Source organism: Bos javanicus, chromosome 19 (genome assembly GCF_032452875.1).
Source record: "Bos javanicus breed banteng chromosome 19, ARS-OSU_banteng_1.0, whole genome shotgun sequence".
Lineage (NCBI taxonomy): Eukaryota > Metazoa > Chordata > Mammalia > Artiodactyla > Bovidae > Bos > Bos javanicus.
The window spans coordinates 37,908,335-37,927,561 of record NC_083886.1 but is presented as its reverse complement, the minus strand read 5'-3'; the positions used below and the strand labels follow the sequence as shown (position 1 = coordinate 37,927,561).

General features: G+C 58.1%; 1 protein-coding gene across 2 annotated transcripts; it reads right to left on the bottom strand.

Annotated features, from left to right (window-relative positions):
- Positions 1–2,588: 2,588 nt before the first annotated feature.
- On the bottom strand, positions 2,589–18,785 carry PPP1R9B (protein phosphatase 1 regulatory subunit 9B). Of its 2 annotated transcripts, XM_061391421.1 has the most exons (10): positions 16,923–18,783; positions 13,069–13,201; positions 11,671–11,791; positions 9,735–9,839; positions 8,573–8,708; positions 7,858–8,010; positions 7,694–7,747; positions 4,794–5,023; positions 4,379–4,475; positions 2,589–4,204 (listed from the first exon to the last, which is right to left on the bottom strand). In XM_061391421.1, the coding sequence occupies exons 1-10, from the start codon at positions 18,291–18,293 to the stop codon at positions 4,151–4,153; spliced, it is 2,454 nt and encodes an 817-aa protein (XP_061247405.1). In that variant the 5' UTR covers positions 18,294–18,783; the 3' UTR covers positions 2,589–4,150. The 2 variants fall into 2 exon arrangements, with proteins under 2 accessions (XP_061247405.1, XP_061247406.1); XM_061391422.1 differs by lacking the exons at positions 2,589–4,204; positions 4,379–4,475 and having other exon boundaries at positions 4,818–5,042; positions 16,923–18,785.
- Positions 18,786–19,227: the final 442 nt, after the last annotated feature.

The following is a 19,227-nucleotide window of genomic DNA, read 5'->3' as shown; positions in this document are numbered from 1 at the left end:
TCATGAGGCTGTTGAGTTGATGGTGGTGGACATGAAGATCAAAGATCACGATGAGAACTATCCAGGATATAGAACTGAAGAAACTGACAGGGTTTGGGGACTGGCTGGCCACTGAGGGAGAAGGAGGGTTTAGATGGTTGCAGGTCTTGGCTTGAGGCCCTGGACGTAGAGGGCGATGGGAGTGGATGAGATCAGACTTGGACCTGGGGAGCTGGAGGGGGTGGTAGGCCAGCCAGGGGAGACAAAAATCAACTAGCTACTGTACTGAGACAGCTTGGTGGAGTGTGTGTGTGTGTGTGTGTGTGTGTGTGTGTGTGTGCGCGCGCGCGTGCACGCGTGCACGCACGCATGCCCTAGGCACTGTACTAAGCACTTTTCTCATTGTCACCCTCATGATAAACCCATGAGGTGGATATTTCTATTGCCCCCTTTGTTTGTTCAAGAGCAGGTGGTGAGGTTGGATAAGTGGGTCCAGCGCTCAGGGAAGAGGTTGCACACCTCTGTCCCTCAGTCTGGAGGGGTAGCGTTGCCCGGCGGTCTGCCAGAGTCACTGCAGTCCCAGGTCTCTGAGGAGCTGTGGGAGGTGGCATGTTGGGCCCAGATGGTCTTGGGACCATAGGTGAGGATGATAAATTTTAGAGGGTAAGATTCAAGGAGATCTATGGAGAAGGAAATGGCAACCCACTCCAGTGTTCTTGCCTGGAGAATCCCAGGGACGGAGAAGCCTAGTGGGCTGCCATCTATGGGGTTGCACAGAGTCGGACACGACTGAAGTAACTCAGCAGCAGCATGGGAATTTGGGTATCTCTGAGTGTCTTCAGAATCTGCCGGCAGCTGTGGGTTGCTGGCTAGATTGTGGAGATCTGGGGAGGTCCTACTGCGGCTGTCTGGGGTCTTTAAAGAGAACATGGTTCGCAGGCATTTGGTGAGATCTGGGTGGTAGGCTGGAGTTGGGGGTTGATTATATCATCCCCATAGGGAATGGGGAGATGATGGGTATGTAAAGTCAGGGCTGGGGCAGGTTCTGTGGGAGGGTGCCTATAGGTCATAAGACCCCCTGTTCCTATAGGCCAGATGAAATCCCCCTCATCTGATTTCCCTCCCTTGTGGCAAATGTTGGGCTGTGGCAAACCTGCTTGAGCTCCTAGGAACTGGGAAGCGGGCAGGGCTGGACTGGGGTAATGCCTCACATAGGCTTGCCCATGTGGCTTGCCCTTGACATGTCTCACAGGTGAGTCATATCTCAGGTCTGAAAACCCTTGCAAAGCTATATCCACCATCCCCAGCCACACACTATACTTAGATTTGGGGGGCTACTTTCTGAAAGGGTTCCACCTTTTGGAACGTACAGTGTGCAAGCCCCTCACCTAATACACAGGACAGACAGGCATAGGACCCCACCCCGGATGCTCAACTCTGATCAGATCAGATCAACAGAAGCCTTCGTCACAACTCCCATGTCCCCCTCAACACCCAGGGAGGTCCAGCCACTTCACTTCGAACTTGGCTAGGTTACCTGAGAAGGGCCTAAATCACCTGTAAGTCGGGAGATATAACCAGTGACCTTGTGGTTTGGTGGTTTCTGATCCTGGGATTCAGCCACCTGAAACTGTCTTCCCTGAAGTGTTCCAAGGAAGATCCACTTGTAAGAGAAGATGGCTCTCATGGAGATGCATGACCACCATCTCCAGGTTGCCAGGTGCTTCTCGAGTGGCAAAGCTGGACTGGTTCTATATGGCCCTGGGATGTAGAACTAGGACTTTTGAAGGGAAGCTATCAGAAGCTAGAATTTGGCTTGACGTGGAGACTTGTGTGACAGAGCCATCCAGGAGTGGCCAACACAGGAGCTGACTACAACTGGGAGTTCCGGTTGAGGTTTATCAGGGACCCACCAAGGTGATCCTGAAGAGTCCTAATTTTGGGACTTTCATTCTTTAGGGCAGACAGGTCTGTGAGAATCTTTCTGGGGGTCAGGCCACTGAACACCAAGTGCCTTGTGGTTCAGTTTTTTCACATATAGCACACAGCTTCCCAAAGCAAGAAAGGCTGGTGTTGGGGGTGGGTCCCCTGCTCTCATCTCTCTTTGGGACTTGTCTTTGGAACCCTGGCATCTGGACTCCCGGACCCATTGGTATTAGAACTGGTGAGTTAGCAACCACAGCTGCTGGCAGGATGGAGGGTTAGTTCTCTCTGGCCAACCCGAGGGATTCTCTAGGACCCTGGGCACAAAACTGCTCTGACTTATCATTTCCCATCCACAGCTACCACCACCACCTTTAATCTTTTCCGTACCTTCTACAGGGTGCCTAGTGGGAGAGTAGGGGTTGGATATCTCCATTACCGTATCTAACTCATCCTCTTAATTCCACTGGAGGCCTTATAAGAAAGAGCTGAGTGATGAGCCTAAGGAACGCTCTAGAAATCCCAGCCCTGCCCAGAAGGGATGGGAGCGGGGGTGGCAAGTGGAGTTTGCAAGAACAAGGGTTCTCATAAAGCTCCTCAGGGTCAGAGGTAGCACTGGCAGACCACCTGACTCAGACTGGCATCCCATACCTCCTCCCGCGAATCAAGAAACCAGGCGGCAAAGCTCTGGGGACTGCTTTTATGGGAGTGACCTGACAGAGGGCATGATCCGTACAAAACCGGGAACAATACATACATATATATATTATATACAGAGACGCAGTCCTGCAAAAGGCGGGGCTAGGGTGGCCCTCGGCCGGAGAAACCGGAAGCCCCCCCAACAGCCCCGCCCCTGGCCCCGCCCCCTCCGTCTGCTGAGGCCGAGGAGGTGAATTGCACGGGCCCAGGCACTAAGATAGCCAGCTCTTTCACGGGGTAGGCGCACATCTGGGGGCAGGAACAGATTGCTGAGAAATACTGATTGATGGCATGGCCTATTTACAGGGGACGAGAGGAAGCCAAAACGGATGGTACAGGGGTTGTTTTTTTTTAAAAAAGAACAAAAACCCAGGCTGAGGCAGGGGCATGACGAAGAGGCAAAAATGAGATGGTTTCTGAAAGGGGAGGGGACCTGGGGTAGGGGTCTCACCTCCCTTGGTCCAAGCCCCGATTTGGGGTTAAAGTGGGGAAACAGAGTCGATTTCACTTAGAAAGCAGGCTGCTAGCAGCGCAGCCCTGGTCTCCAAAAAGAAGAAAAGTAGTAAAATTTTGCCCTCCAGTCAAAACACTGGAAAACTGTGGGTGTGGGTGGGGTGAGGCTGAATCTCTGATGTTAGTACAAGGCTTCCAGGTGTGGCCCTGCGTAGGGCAGGACGGGACTTGGCTCTCCAGTAAGAAATGTTCCCCTTGCCTAAAACCAGGCCCTCTAAACTGACCTCTTCTCCTCCCTTGCATTGACAGGCTTGGCCAGGAAACCTGGACCCCAGAGAGGCCGCAGAATGGTTCCAGGAGGTTATGGCTATTTGGCACCTGGGGGAGGGGAGGCACAAGGAGAAATTGAGGGCTGCTGCCCCAGGAGAAGGGGGAGCTGGACACCACATGTCCTGGGCTCTCCCCTTTTCATGAAGGATTCATAAGAAATCAGTGCAGGGTCAGGCCCAGCCTCCAGGCTCTGAGTGGACTCTATCCCTCCTGGGAGGGTGGACAAGGATGGGAGGAGGTGTGGAGACAACCCTTCCCAGCAGGAGGATAAGAATGCAACAGAACAGCACAATGATAGGGGAGGAGGGAAGGGCCAAGATGGTAGAATCTCAAGTCAAGAGGCCCAGGGACCACCTAGGAGCTCCGTGATCAGGAGGCAGCCTCCAGGCGGTGAGATGCTGGGAGAGCCCCCAGCCCTGTTCCAGTCCAGAGACAAAGGCTGGAGGCCGTAAAATCTGGCAGTTTGGTCTGCAGGTCCTTGTGTTCATCCACCACCCAGGCCAGCCCCTGGCATTCCATGGCCTCTGTGCCCCAGCCCCATGGGCAAGGAGGCCATCCTTCCAGCCACCGGTCTGCCTGGGCCACCTTAAGGGGCCTATATGATGTGGGCCCTCTGGTCCCTGAAGCTGGGTGAGGTGGGGTGGAGGCGTGGGCAAGTCGGGGCACCTGTCCCCAGGCTGATAGGGGGCGGGGTCAAGTATTGAGGACAGGGGAGGGAGGACAATGGGAGGGGATTAATTATTGTCCGGTTAAGGAATGATTCCTGTTAAGTAGAATTGGAATTCCTCAGTGTTTGCAGGTTTCCTTCCAGTTCTGAGATCTGAAAAAAAGGGGGAGAGGGCATCAGGACTGAGCATTGGACTCGGGCCCTGCCCCGCCTGCCCCCCTGCTGGGGACATGACCCTGAGCTCCCAGCCACGACTCTTCTCCCTCCAGGATCCATAGGGTGACTGACCTGCTACTCCCTCCTGCCCCTGTGGCATCCCGGGCCTACCTTGTCCAGGAGCTTGTCCATCTCCTCCTTCCTCGCCAGCTCTGACTCCTCCAGAACCCGGCGCTGTGCTGTCTCCTTTTTCAGAAACTCAATCTCCCTGGGGATCAGTGGGGGACAGACAGTGGGTAAGGCTGTGTGGTCTGGCTTCCATTCAGAGAGTCTCAGGGTCTTCAGCCCTGTCCTTGGCAGCTCTTGCCCACTCCTTGTTCTCAGGTCTGGAGATCCCTAACCTTCCCAAAGCCTCTGGGGCCTGGCTTGTTGGCTCTGGCACCCAGTCATTACGAACCCAGGTACCCCCTCAAAAGGACCCTCCAACTTCTGCGCTCCTGGCCCCCCTACTTGGCTGGGGTGGGGAGGCCCCAACACAGGCCTCTCCATCCTCCTCAGGTCCAGGGCTCCCAGCCCCCACACGTACTTCTGCTGGTAGTCTTTGATGAGGCGCTTGGCCTTGCTATATTTGCGCTCCAAGGCCTGGTACTGGGCCTGGGTCTCCCGCAGGTGCTCATCCACAGCCTGGCACAGGCTCTGGGCCTCACCCCAGTAGCCCTCCAGTTTTTCCATGCGCTCCTTGTTCTCCTCCACGCTCTGCTCCAGCTGGGCCTTCTCCACCCGCCACCGCCCCTTCTCCTGCTCCAGGCTCTGCAGCTGAGAGGAAGGAACAGCCCTGGGTTGGTGGGGACGACAGTCTCTGGATGATTCCTGCAGATGTGGAGCCCACTGCCCCCCAACTACTGACTCTCCTTGGCTGAGTCTGGGAATTGAAACCCGGAGAGGGAGGACCCCATTTGTCCCAGCCAGGAGCCCTGATACGTGCTGCACTCCTAGAAGGCAGGCCGCCCGCGTTCATAACTGACTATCTCCGTGACTTGGGGTAAGGCCACTTTTGTCTTAAGCTGCATTCCTCCCATCTGTAAAGTGGGACTGATTCCTGCCTTGCCAAGCTCACAAAGGCTACACAGTGTGATGGTAGATGGGTGAGAACAGGGCACCACTGCCCTCTGTTCCCTCTCTGTAGCCCTGGCTTCTGCGGCTTCCTAGACAGTCCTGGCTGCTCACCTAGTGCCCGTGCCACCCCAGTGCAGACCTCCTAGCTCCACAGCCCAATCATAGGGCCTCTGTTCCCTCTGTACTCACTTTCTTCACCACCTCTGAGCACTGAGCCCCAAATCTGCAGCCCAACTTTACTTCGGGTTCCTCAGAGGCACCCTGCCCCAAACTTGGCCCCACCTACACAAACTTATTCCTCCTTTTCTGACTAGCCCACCTCCGTCCAAAGGTGCCATCATCTCACTGCCACCCCAGTGCTGAGCTTCAAGCCCCTGACTGCCCCTCCAACTTTGCTGGCTGCAAACACCCCTTGCCCTCTGTGTCCCAGCTACACAGGCCTTCCTGCACATCCTTGGACCTACGTTCCCTCTTGCTGCAGGGCTTCGCCTCACTGTTCCCTGTGCCTGGAGTGCTCCCATCTACCCTCCCACTACCTCATCATTTCCCACTAGCTCAGCCTTCAGCTGAGCTCAGTATTTCACTTCCCCAGAAGTCTCCTGTGATTCTCTCTGACAGCACAGACCCCCACACATTCCAGCTTCATCAGGTTCCACCAGCTCTAGGAGTTCAGGGACCCTGTCCTCTCCTATAAAGCCTGTGTCAGCTTCTATGTACAAATGTTGCCATGCGGACTCTAAGCCACACAGGGCAAGGATCAAGTGCTTTTGCCCATCACATGAATTGGATGGTGCCACACACCTAGAAAGAAAGTGAAAGCTGCTCAGTCATGTCTGACTCTTTGCGAACCCATGGACTGTAGCCTGCCAGGCTACTCTTGCCTGTAGCCTCAGGCAAGAATACTAGAGTGGGTAGCCATTCCCTTCTCCAGGGGATCTTCCCAACCCAGGGACTGAACCCAGGTCTCCCACACTGCAGGCAGATTCTTTACCACCTGAGCCACCAGGGAAGCCCAAAGGTGTTTATAAATTGAAAGACCTTTGACTGTTCCTTCCCTTTATGCTCTGCACCTACTCTAAGAACATGAACTGTTGCCTCGACCTGGGAAATGCAACTCGAATCCGTCCTTCCTGTACATACCCTCTGCCTGTGCCCTGGGTAGCCCTGCCCATACCTGCCAGGGCACCACTTGGGCCTCTAGCTGGTTCACCAGTCTCCAAGTCCTGCTCACCCTCATGCCTCCCACTTTGGGGATAGTGACCTTCCTCCTCCTGGTCTCATATGGCCACAGGATCCAGGCTGGAGTCCTCAGTGGGGAGTCAGGATACTGCTACAGCCCATCCTGGCAATCCAGCTCTACCTTCCACTCCCCTCCGCCCCCAGAATGGCTGCCATAGCCTGCAGGTCTCTTTCCAAAGCCAGCCTCCAAGCTCACGTTTGTCTCCCCACCAGAAATGCCCTTCCTCTGCCTCAGTCACCTAAACCCTGTCTTCCCTCTGGGGCTCAGCTTCACACTCTCCTGTCTCCAGGCATGTTGGTCTAAGCCCACATATGGGAATGCACCTGTGTGTGCCTGGGTGCACAATGTCTGCAGAACCCCTGTGTGCCTCTGCCTCCCCCTGCCACACTGGAAGCCCCATGGGGATCGGGACTCCTAATGCACAGCCTGTGCTTCAGAAGTCTGTATATCTATGCCTCTAAGGGTGCTGGCACCCAGTATGCTTGTGCCGGTATCTATACATGGTATCTCTGTGAGAATGTGCATGTTCCATGAAACATGCTATATCTTACAGCAGACAGACACATAAGCAGACGGACACAAAAGTCTTGCTTGTGAAGCATGGGTCCATTGTCCTCATGTTATGTCTAAGCAGAGAGGGTGTCTGGGTGGGTGGGTCTGTGAGTACCATGTACCTGGGATCTGGGCTGATGTTTGGATCTCTGGGTGGTTTGCATTTAGGCTAGGCTAAATGCTAGGCTTTTATGTAGAGGACATGCGTGGGACTGTGTGAACGTGAAGACATCCACGTTCAGCTATTAGAGGGCTGACAGCTAACAGCTCAACTTTTTATTAAGCAACTATTATGTGTCAGACCTGTACTAAAGACCTTACATGTATTATTCTATTTTATTCTCACAGTGGTCCTATGGTCCTGGCACTATTATCAAACCATTTTATGGAGAATGAGGCCCGGAGCAGCAAGTGAGTGGTGGAGAGACGGTCTAGCTCTTAACACTAGCCTCCCTTACTTCAGAGCAGCTTGTTTTCCATGCGCCTGTGGGTGCTGGACAAGGGTCGACATGTACAGCTGAGGGTGGAAGACTGTCGCCCCCATGCCCTCAGCCTCCCCCACTTCCCGCCGCTCTTACCTTTCTCTTCAGCTGCTGGATCTCGGCCTCAGTCACAGCATGCTTAATCTGGAGCTATGGGGGCGAGGGCACAGACACTCAGCTCTGGCTGGGGCAGGCAGTGCTGCAGCACTGAATACTAACCTGCCCTTGCCCTCCACCAGCCCAGGGGCCCCTCTGCGCACCTCCTTGAACTTGTGCACCAGCTTCTCGGGCTCCATGTCCACCGGGGACAGGGCATCCTCATTCTCTGCCAGCTCGAACACCTCGATGGCCATCTCGCCCCCTGGGAATGTGGGGCTCAGCTCCTCATCCTCGTCGGTGGCGTACTCTCCCGTCTGTGAAGGGGGACAGGAGGCTGTGTCCCCTGCCCACGCCAGCCTACCCCAGCCCTGATGACTAGGGCTGAAACCAGCAGTGGTTAGTCCACGGCAGACTGAGTGCGACCCAGCGGTATGGGTCATGACCTCCTCCATCAGCCAGGGGTCCACACCAGGGGCATGGTTTGTGACTTCTGGAAAGTCTCCTGAAGGCAGGAGTTATCCCATAAAAGACTAAGACCTGAAGAAACAGCCTTTGCTTTCCCCTCCTCACGCAGCAGGTCCCCTGAGGCCTAGAGCTGTCTCCTTCCTCAGAGTGGTGGCTCTTAGAGGGAACTATGTTTTCTTTGTAGGACCAGGAAGGCTTTCTGAAGACAGAGGGTGTGATTCCTCCATCAAACTAGAGATTCTTTAAGGGAGGGATCTGCATTGCTTCTCAGATTAGGGGCTCCCCCAGGACAGGAGTGGCGCTCTGGGGTTCTTCACAAGGCCTGGGAAAGTGGCAGAGGCAGGGGACAGCTGTAATGCTCCATCAGGCCACCAGGGGACGATGACGCTCCCAGCCAAGTAGAGTCCCTACCTCCTCGTCATCCTCGCCGTACTGGGCGTATCTCTGCTCCATCATCTCCCGCTGCCATCGCTCCTGTTCCAGGGTCTGCTGAATTAGCTGGGCCACCTCACTCTGCTCACCGGGCCGCTCCCGGCCAATCATAAACCTGCAGGGGCACCAGCATTGTCTCCTTTTTCTCTGTCCTTAGCTGGAAATGCCACCATCCTCCCCATTGGTACTCCCCTCTCAATACCCAGGTCCTCCCTGGGGAGGTGAAATGAGAGGGCTGAGTCCAGAGACTGCAGAGTGTTAATAATGAATAGGGGAACAGGGGGCCCTTATTGGGTTTCTTTCCCAGGAGTAGCAGAGACTCATTAGCCCTCCTGGCCAGTTCGGGGGATGGGGAGATGTCAGCCAAACTTCAGGCTAGGCTGTCGGGGACATGAGGTCAGGAGGTGCCAGTGTAGGAGCTCTTCCCTCACCACATGGGAGAAAATGAGGCAGGGGCCTGGCAAAGCTGACCCTGGAACTGTGGAGGGCTGTCTTATATGCTCTCCAAGTCCTTGAGCTTCAGGAAGGGGCGGGATGATGGCGACTGGAGATTAGGATGGAAAGGAAATCGTGGAACTTCCAGGCACCAGCCCCTCCTCTCCGTGGCCACCCACATCCTGTTTCTCTCTACCACCCTTTCCTGGGGGCAGTGCCCCTTTTGGAGGGGGCATGGAGTTGTCCCTGAATGTTATGCCAGAGATGAACATAGGGAGCCTCTAACCCAACCTCTTCAGTTGGCAGACCCAAGGAGGAGAGTCCTCAGACTATACCAGGCTAGAGGGAGGGAGGGATAAACCCCGATCTGGATGGCATCCTTCCTGCACATCTTGGGATCTTCAATGAATGAGTCAGGACAGACAGTGGGGAAAGAAGACGACCAAGAGGCCAGTTTGGAGGCATGGTGGACAACAGGCCTGAAGCCTGAGTGCTGGTGGCCAGCAGTGGTCAGGGGCGGGAGATGTGAAGGGAGACGGGGCAACGGATAAGCACATAGCAATTCCTTTCCACAGTGGAAACGTCTCTGTAAGTTGGGCCACAGAGGATCTCAACTGGGTGTGGGCAGGCGGGCAGAGTGGCCCGATGAGGGCTGAGCCTCCTGTCTGCGCCCACTCCCCACCGCCCCCACCCTCCTGGGCCTCACCGCACACGGCCCTTGGTATTCCGGAGCACGGAGGCTGCAAAGCTCTGGGTCACTCCCACCAGACTCGTTCCATCCACCTCCACCAGGAGATCGTTCACCTGGATCCTGGGGACGGGCGAGGGGGAGGTGGGTAACATTGGTTAGGGGATCCCGAGGGGAACTGTGGAGCTAGGGTAGACATGGCCCCCTTCCCATCAGAAACTCAAGGCTCAGTCCCCACAGGAACCCAGTACTTTGTCTACCTGCATAAGAGGCATGAGGCCGGAGGATCAGGTATCAGCCAGGCGCATGGGCAGTGAGACCCAGGCAAGCACAACCGACACAGGCATCCAGAACCAGGAAGGGTGGCAAGCACACTTCCCAAGGCAATCACACACTAGTCCCTTCCTCCATCACTCGACAGACCAGCGTGGCATCCACAGAGTTCATCATGGCCACGCACACCAGCTACAGCCTCTAGCACACACCTGACATGCAGCCTACCCTCTTACACACCCATTCGGCACAGACCTGAGCCCACAGATTTCTTTCAAATGCCCGCGATCTGTGTTCACTACAGTCCCACGGGGTTAGTCCCCCCTGTGCACAGCCCCCAGTACGCTCCAGCTGTGGCCCTGGAAGCCCTGTTCCCCACACAAGGAGAGATGGGACTGGCCCAGCCTGACCGCAAGGGGGATGGAAGCACGGGAGGGACACCTGGCCACCTCCATCCTCCACTCCCACCTCCCCTCGGTGCCAGGCCTCCTCGCAGGGCTCCCACACAGAAAAGGAAGAAATGGTCTCCTGTCAACAGTTCGCCCCCACCACCCACCCCACATGGGGACACCCTCACATACACACACACTCCCCAACCGGCCAACAGGCAACCATGGGAAAGGCTCTGGGAAGTTCAAATGAGGGAGTAAGTAAAAGAGTAGGGGTGGTCACCTTCCTTTTTCTGCTCACTCCCACCCCTGCCCACCATGCCATCTGGGCTGCAGCAGATAGAAGCTTCCTGAATGAGGCAACTCCACCTCTAGCAGCATGACCCCAGTCCTCACAGGAACAAACAGTCAACTCTGTCACATGGAGGGGTCTGAGCTTAGAGGTAGCACAAGGCACCCTGATATTAACCTTTAACTTACAGCCTGGGGGTGCCCTACAGCCGTTCCCACTCCCCCTCGGCAATTCACACACAGTGAGGAGGCTCCAAAGGGCTCACTGGGCTGCCCAGAACTCCAGGGGATCTTTCCTGAGCCCTCTGACCCACCGAACTCACATCTTCCAGCCTCAGGGGCCAAACATAAGCATGTAGGCAAGGAGCAGCCTCCTCCCGGGCGCACCGCCCCCATGGGCTCTTCTAACCTCATAAGACACCTGAATCCCGTGGTCTCTAGCTCAGCCACACCTGCCTGCTTTTGGTGCCCTGCCTGGGACACTCTGCACACCCCACTCCTGCTCATGCTTTAGGTCTCAACTCCAATGTTACTTCCTCCAGGAAGACTTCCCTGAAACCCAAAGAGGCCAAGCCCTCCTGACTTAGCCTTTAGTGCCGCCCTGTACTTTTGTCCATGTCGCCGTTTTCTGTGTGCCCTCTTGAATGCCCATCTGCCTTACTACACTACATGCTTCTTAAGATCAAGGCCCTCATCACTGACTCCCAGGGCCTGGCACCAGCCCTGCAACAGTGTCACAGGCTCAATATTTCCTAAATGAAAAAGCTCAATGTGTACTCTACTAGGCACAGAGCCTCCGCACCCACGCTCTCCTCACCATGGCCCGAAACACAACACCTACACAGCATGCAAGTGCCACGAAGCCGAGGGCCCTGTCTGTGCTGCTCACTGCTCCCTGGGGGGCGGGCCAGCAACAGGCACAGTGGTCTCCACGAACGCCTGGGCCCCACCTGGCGACCCGCCCCGCAGACCACGGCTGATAAGGGAAGGGGAGGCGGTACCTGCCGTCCCGATGGGCCGCGCCGCCCTCAGTCACGGTCTTGACGAAGATGCCCAGCTTCTCAAGGCCCATGTCCGCCCCGGCCCCCATGCCAATGATGCTGATGCCCAGGCCCTCGGAGTCTGTGAAGCAGAGGGTGATGAGAAGCCAGTAGGAGGGTAGGATGGGTTGAGGATTTGCCGGGGACAGAGTGAGAGGCCCATCCCCAACCCTCACAGTGGGGCACAGCCTCACCTCAAGAAGCAGTCTCCATGCTGAGGGGATGTCCCACATCTGGTTCTGTCACTCCCTCTTTGCCAAGCCAACTAGGATGCTCTTGGGTCACTGCCCTCTGCCCCAGCCAAAGAACTGATGGGCAGCAGGACGTGCTGAAGGGGCACTATCTGTATGCAGATGAGGTGTGTGGTGGCCATGGGGATGGGTGGGGGAGCCACGAGGGGGCTGATGGTCCCCCTCCCTAAGCAGTCTCATCCCTACTCACAGCCTCAGTGACTCAAGACCTCCTGCTTTTCTCTCCCGCAAAACCTACTCCTCTCTCCACAGCTGCCCCCCTCTGTCTCACGGGCCTCTGACATCTGAACGAGATCTTCCCCCACAAATAGGCTTTTCCAGCCTGCCCCCCCTTCACGGGGCCTGGGAGTCACCTGGACTCCTGCCTCCCCCTGCAGCCTCTGTGGAAGCCAAGTAACACTCAAATCCTGTCAATCCCACCTTCCAAGAATCCCTCAAGTCCACCCCCTTCCCACATGGCCATCACCATGTCCACACTACAGGGGCCCCTCTCCAACCATGTACAACCCTTTGCCCCACAGCACAGCTTGGTATAGTCTCTCTAGAATACCTTTCTCACACCTTACAAGGCTCCCAGTCCATCTTAGAAAAGTGGTCAACAAGGTCCTGTATGCGCAGCCTTCTCCCCCACCCTCCGAGCCCACCAGGTCTCTCTCCTCTTTTCCGCAGACTCCCCTCATCTCCTCTTCAGAGTTCAACTCAAGCGTCTCTTTCCTTGGGAATCCCCTCAGGTCTGGTCAGGTCCCCTGTTAAATGCTTTTACAGCGGCCCCTCCTTCCTTTCCTGGCCCCCTCACTGTGCCAAGGACACACTTAGGTGTGAGCGTCCCAGCCATGCCTGCCCTCTCCCCCTTCCATCGCTCTCCCATTGTGGCTTGGCCTGCAGAGCCCAGGACCCAGCCTACAGTGCTCATGCGGGGCCTGACAAGTGCAGAAGCAGAGTGCAGCGGGACAGTGTGATGGTGGAGCTTTGGGCTGGGCTGAGTCTGTGTGGCTGTGGGGTGCTGACAGAAGCCCAGTTAGAGGAAGCAGAACATCTCAGTGGAAGCCCTGAGGATTCACCCAGGGCGGAAGTTGGCACAAGGCAGAGGCCCAGTGGCCCAGCTCACCCTTCTCCAGCTCCACAGGGAACAGCTCCAACCTCTCCACCCGCTTCTCCAGCTCGTACTCAGCAGAGGCTGCCATGGGATCCACGTCCTCGTTGCGACGATCGTAGTCCTCGTTGGAGTAGGTACTGAACACCTGGGGGAGAGGCTGCTTGTCAGAGGCGCCAATAGGAGGGCAAGGGCTAACCCAGTGAGAGGAGGCTGAAGGGGCAGGCTGCGCCAGCCACTGCGCTCCCCTCCTGCCAGAGGCCTCCCCCACCCCCAGACAGACTGAGGTGAGGCCTTCCCCAGCCCGTGCTGATCCCAGCTCAGAGTGGGGCCCTTCTAGTTCTGAGGTAGGGGGCAAGGCAGAAAGGGACCCAGCCTTGCCACATCCACGCCATGACTCTCTCCTGCAGCCCTGACCACACAAGCACGGCCAGTTAGAAGAAAGGAAGGTCAATGCTGGAGAAACTGTCATACTCATGAACCCAGGCTCCCAGGTCAGAGAGAGACCAACAGACAGTCCCCATCCCAAAGACGAGGGTGGACACAGACGGCAGGAGAGAGGAAGGAACACGCTGAGTAGCAGAGGGGAAGAGGAGGAGGGATAAGGAGTGGAGGAGATGCGGGAGGATGCCAGATGGGGAGGGGGGAGTGGGTGTGAGACACGGGCGGTGGCGGGTGGGGAAAGGGGAGGAGAGAGGCAGAAGGACCACCGGTCCCCCCACGGAGAATGGGCAGGCCCTCCTCTTGAGGGGCCCCTATGGCCTTGGCCACATGGCCAGACCTCAAGCTCCCTTCTGAACCGCAGCTCTCTGAGGTACCCCGCTTATCCCCAGGGCACTAGGAGGCCCGGGCAGAGGTCCTGGGCACAATACCCTGCAGAAAGCAAGGACAGCAGGCAAGTGGCAGCCTCTGACACTGTCCGCAGTGAACCTGGCCTTGTTGTCCTCTGAACCCCTCTGCTGGCTCAGCAGAAAGGGGAATCCCCAGCCTGACCCTCCTCCAAAGAGCAGAGAAGGTAGGACAAGGGCTCTGCAGGAGTGCCTAAGTCTGGGTCCAGGCGGGGTGCTCCTGGTGGGAGGTTAATGAGCACCATTTGGGGCATCATGACATGTTCCTGTTTCACTGCCTGCAGCGACAGGTTGGCACCACTTGGAGCCAAGTGGGGGCGATGAAGGGTAGCAGCAGCTCTATCAGATGGCTGGGCCTGAGGCCTGAGCAGCTGGAGTGGGACACTGTCTCCCTGAGGCCCCTGCCAGGGTCCCTCTCCTCCAGAAGCAGGCACTACGGGCACCCAGGCCAGCAGCTCTTGTGCCCCAGCCTCGGTTTAGTGTCACCCCCCAAACACCATGGCTCCCACAAGGGGGCTCCTAGCTGGGAGGGGCCTACATGGTCACTTAACTCACTGCCCTCAACTTTACAGCATCAGAGAAAGAGTGCAAACCCTTAGAGTTCTTTGTCAATGGTGCAGCAGTCAGACTGCCCTCTTGACATCTGGCCAGTAGCCCCAAGCTCCTGGGAGAAATGGGCCACCCAGTCCACATACAGTGCAAGATGCTAGACCCACTGTCCAAGGTCATGGGAGCTAGCCCATAGCAGCGTGGGATGAGACTGGTGGGTAGGTCACTGGGACTTTGTCCCCATTGTACATAGGTCTCAAGCCCCAGGACAGGGCTGCCACGCGCCTAGATCTGGCAAACTGGCTTTGGCCCACTTCTGCATCCCAGTCCCTTGACCCTCACCCTCTATCCCAGCAGAGAGGGTCTCTTCATCCCTCAGTCTATGTGGTAGCCTGGGTCAACCAAACTCCTCCCCACCACAAGTACACACAGACACACACTGTGACCTCCAAAACACCCTCCTAGCCTGTCCTGGGCTTTGTCCTCCCCTCTTTTCTCAGATTATTAAATTCTGCCTCCTGCAAGAAACCCAGGCCGGAGGGTCAGAGGCCTCAGACCACCATTCACACTGCCCACCTCCATGTGTCCAGCCTGTCCGAGGGCCCTGGATCCAGTCCCCCTCTCCAGATAACTATCTAGAATTGAGGTTTCTTTCCTCAGCAGAAGCCTCTGTATTGTGGCCAACAATTGGGTCATCCGAGGGGCACAAGACCCCGGACTTAGTATCAATGCAGGGGTGGGGCAGAGAGAGGGAAAAACTGGGTGGGGAGGAAGACATCCCCAGCAAGGTCAAAAGTCAGACACACAAAGGCGGCCCAGCACACCACAGGCGAGCAACTGTCACCAGGGAGGCAGGGAGCACTGCTCCAAATCATGTGCTATTTTTTACCCAAAAATCAGGGTAAGGTGTCAAATATAGACAGTCAGAGGCTGAGGACTAAAAGACCAACCTCTACCTCTGAGGGGATCAGGCAGCTCAGAGAACTGCTGTGGCAGGGCCGTGGGGTGTCCTGACCCCCTCAGTGGTCCCCACTTGCATCCTCAGTGTCCCAAGAAACACCCCATATCCTTCAGTTCTCTGCCTCCAGGATCCCAGCTCTTCAGAAAAGGAGGAGAGGCAAAAAGGCTTGTGAGGTCACAGCCTGGGGGAAAGGGCTGGCCAAAGTGGGGAGTTGCACTTCCCAGGCCCCCTGGGGTGGGAGGTGGAAGAGGAACAGAGGTTAATGCTGGGGCAGGCAGGAGGAAACGGGCAGCTTCAGTGTCCAGGAGTTATGGAAATTTCAATCAAACAGAGCGGGGTTTGACTGGGGAGGGGTAAAGGCTGAACTTTCCTTGGCCTTGACAGCCCCATAAAGCAGACTTGGACTTGGGCACAGCTGAGCTTGGGGCGGTGAGAAAAAGTCTTTAAGCTTTATGTGCCAGCCAAGAATAGAGGGTAGTGCACTGCAAGCGGATTCTTTACCATCTGAGCCACCAGGGAAGCCTCAGGAAACTGGGGGCTGGGGCTCTTAATTCTCCCAGGGATCTCTCCCAGCATTCTCCTGAGAATCTGAGGGCACTGGCACAACCCACAAACCAATCACCAATAGTATGTGTGCCCCCCCAAAGGGAGGATCTTCTGTCCTTTCAGGGTACCCAGAGAATGAGGCAAGAGCGCTTGGTGCCTGCCAACACCAAGAGCAAAAGCAGGAGGCTGCTGCCAGGCACCTGGGAGTTTCCCAGCCCCACCCCCTCCTCCTCCATACCCTGCTAAAGGCCTAGCCTCCTCAAAAACCACAGAAAATGCCTGCCTATGTAACCTTGTACCCCCACCTCGGGAGCTGGCCCAGCACAGACCCCAGGGAACAGGGCCCCCAGTCACATGGTCCCAGCTCAGCTCAACCTCAGAGACCTGCTTCCCTCTTTCACTTCTGCAAAGTTGGGGTGAGGGCTACAGCCAGTTTGAAGGAAGGGCTGCACCTTTGTTTTGGGAAGTTTCTGGCTCCTCCACCCCCGTGTGCAGCTCTGGTGCAGGAGGAAAGCAAGGGTGTTTCTAAGCTCCTCATGCCCCTCCGATCTACAGCAGAGTAAGGACCAAAGTGGGGGTGCCCTTCTGAGGTCACAGGTACACAGACACACACACACACACCTTCCCACCACTTAAGCCCAGGCCTCTGGCAGTCTCCGGAGGGAGAATGTCTGGAAAAGGAAGGGAAAGCAGGTGTCCCAGGACCGGCGCAGGGCAGGGTGGGGCAGCAGGCAGAGGAACCCGAGGGCAGGTCAGGGCAGGCCACCTCATCTCAGGCCTAAATATCCTCCCCCTCTGACAAACAGCTGGAAGTCCCCCACGCCCCCCTCAGGGAGGTAACTTCTGGGAAGGGGGCTGGGTGACAGGGCTGACTCAGCCTGCCAAAGCCGGCTGGCTGGCGAGGCGGGGGCGACTGCGCGCACGTGGCAGGGGCGGCGCGGGGGCGGGGAGGGGGGCTCACTTACTTGGATCGGCGCTGTGCTGAAATGGATCTTTCGGCTCGGGGCCGGGTCCTCTTCTTCCGAAAGCCCTGGGATCTCCACGCACCCCGACTCGGGCTCGTAGGGGGGCTCCCCCTCCTCCTCTTCTTCGTCATCCTCCTCCAGGGCACTGCCCCCAGAGTCCTCCCCCAGCCCACTGTAGGCGCTCAAGTCCACCAAGTCCGCCTCCGAGAAGTCCTCCTTTTTGGACTCGTCTACGTCCTCGGGGGCCACGTCCGGGGCCCGGCCATTGCCCACCCCCTTTTCAGGCACCGCCACGGTCGCCGCCTCCTCCTCGGGAGCCGCCTGAGCCTTCTGCTCCTCAGGCGCCGGGCTAGCGGTGGTTGCCAAGGCGCTGCCATTCTCCAGGGCCGCGTGGACTGTCACCTCCGCCTGGATCACCTCTGTGGGCGCTGCCTCGGCCTCAGACTCCCCGCTCTCCTCCACCTCCACCGGCTTAATCTTGCGCACCTCCCGGGGCTTGGGGGGCGGCCGGGCGGGGGCCACTCGGTGTTGCGGGGGCTGCTGCCCTCCGGGGCCGCGCTCCTTCTCGGCTGGGACATCCCCCGACGGGGCGGGCGGCGGCGGGGGCGGCTGAAACACCCGGGACCGCTTACTGACCAGCTTCGAGTTGACCTGGGGAATCCCGGCGGCCGCGACCCTGGGCAGCCCGGGCCCGCGGTGGAGGCCGGTCCTCGAGTCGGCCTTCTCAAAGACAGCGCTTAGCTGGCTGACCGTCGGCGACACGGCGTCGGCGTCCAGCTTGTCCAGCGCCTCGGTGCTGCCGTTGAAGCGCACCACGACGTCCAGCTTCCGGTCCTGCAGGCCGGCGCGCTCCTGCCTCAGCAGCCGACGCGCCGCGGCCTCCTTGTCGCCGCCCGCGGCCGCAGGGACGCTCCGTTCGAACAGCTTCCGCGTCTCCTGCAGCCGGGACGGCGGGTGCGGCGGCGGCGCGGGCTGCGCGGAGGGCGCGGGCTTGGAGTCGAAGCGGCTCACGCGCTCCGATACGCTGGTGCCCAGCTTCAACAGGGCGCTATGGTCCACGTTCTCGTTCAGGCTGCTGGCCCGCGGCAGCGACAAGCGCACGCCGCGCTCGGGCGCCCGCAGGGCCTCGGTGGGGCCCGCGCCGCCGCCCGCATCGCCCGGCGCGCCTGCCGTCGTGCCCATCTGCAGGAACATACTTTTGATGCGATGGACGTTGGAGCCATATTTCTTGTGGTGGGCTGCCTTGGGTGCCTCGTCGGGCCCGGGCGCGTCGGGCGGTTTCAGAGCCTGGATGCCCGCCTCGTAGGCGCTGCGGTGCGGGGAGGCGCTCCGGAGGGGACCCCCAGGCCCCCGTGGCTCCGTCTTCATCATAGTGGGGGGAGCCGGGTTCGCATCCCAACGCTTCCCGCTCCCCCCTTCCAACAGGCGGCGGGCCAAGTCGGGACCACCGCCCCCTCCCCCAGAGAAAAGGAACCCCGAAAGGCCTTTTTAAAGCCTCCCCCCAAAACCAAGCTGCCCAAAACAGTTAACCTCGCTTTAAAAAAAAAAGGAAAAAAAAAAAACCTCCGAGCGCCCTGTGTGGATCGCCTCCCCCAACCAAGCTGCCAAAGACAGCCCGCCCTTCTACCAAAGCCCGAGCGGCCTGGTATGGTCGCCCCCACCCAAATTAGAAAAGCGGCGCTCGGAGCCGGTGGGACCGCTTGCCCTGCAGCAGCGGAGGCGCCCGCTCACATCGTCCGAGGTGGTGTCAGCGGGGCTGGTAGACCCGGCACCCCCCACCCCGGCCGGGGGCCTTGGCTCTCCAGGGGCCCGGCACCCGGGCGCCCATAGCTGCTCGGCCGGCCCGGGCCGCTCCGCCGCCGCGCCACCCTCCCTCCCTCCCTCCCCCCCGCGCCCCGAGCCTCGGTCTTTCTCTGGCTCTGCCCGAGCGGCGGCTGCCGGAGACCAAGCGGCTGCCCTTCTCGCCGCCGCCGCTGGGGGACTGGCATCTCTGGGTCCTAAAGGGATCGGATTTCCGGGACCGGAGCCTGTGAGCCCTCCCCTTCCCCTCCACCCCAGAGTATACTCCTCCCCTACCGGCCCTCGCTATAGCCCTCCACTGACCCCAGAGGTTGGTCGGTCTTCTTCAACCCTTCCATCCCAACCTCTGACTGTAGCTTTCCACAACATATATAACCTCACCCCCCATTAAATATTAAGTGTGTTAGTCGCTCAGTCGTGTCGACTCTTTGCGACCCCATGGACTGTAGCCCACCAGGCTCCTCTGTCCATGGAATTCTCCAGGCAAGGATACTGGAGTGGTTTG

Excerpts from the sequence above, each read along its gene's own strand:
- PPP1R9B (XM_061391421.1), bottom strand. The coding sequence starts at position 18,293 with ATGATGAAGACGGAGCCACGGGGGCCTGGGGGTCCCCTCCGGAGCGCC. Across the intron at positions 11,792-13,068 it reads CCCTGTGGAGCTGGAGAAGG|ACTCCGAGGGCCTGGGCATC; the intron begins GTGAGCTGGGCC and ends TCTGCTTCACAG. Across the intron at positions 8,709-9,734 it reads AATACCAAGGGCCGTGTGCG|GTTTATGATTGGCCGGGAGC; the intron begins GTGAGGCCCAGG and ends GTGCCCCTGCAG.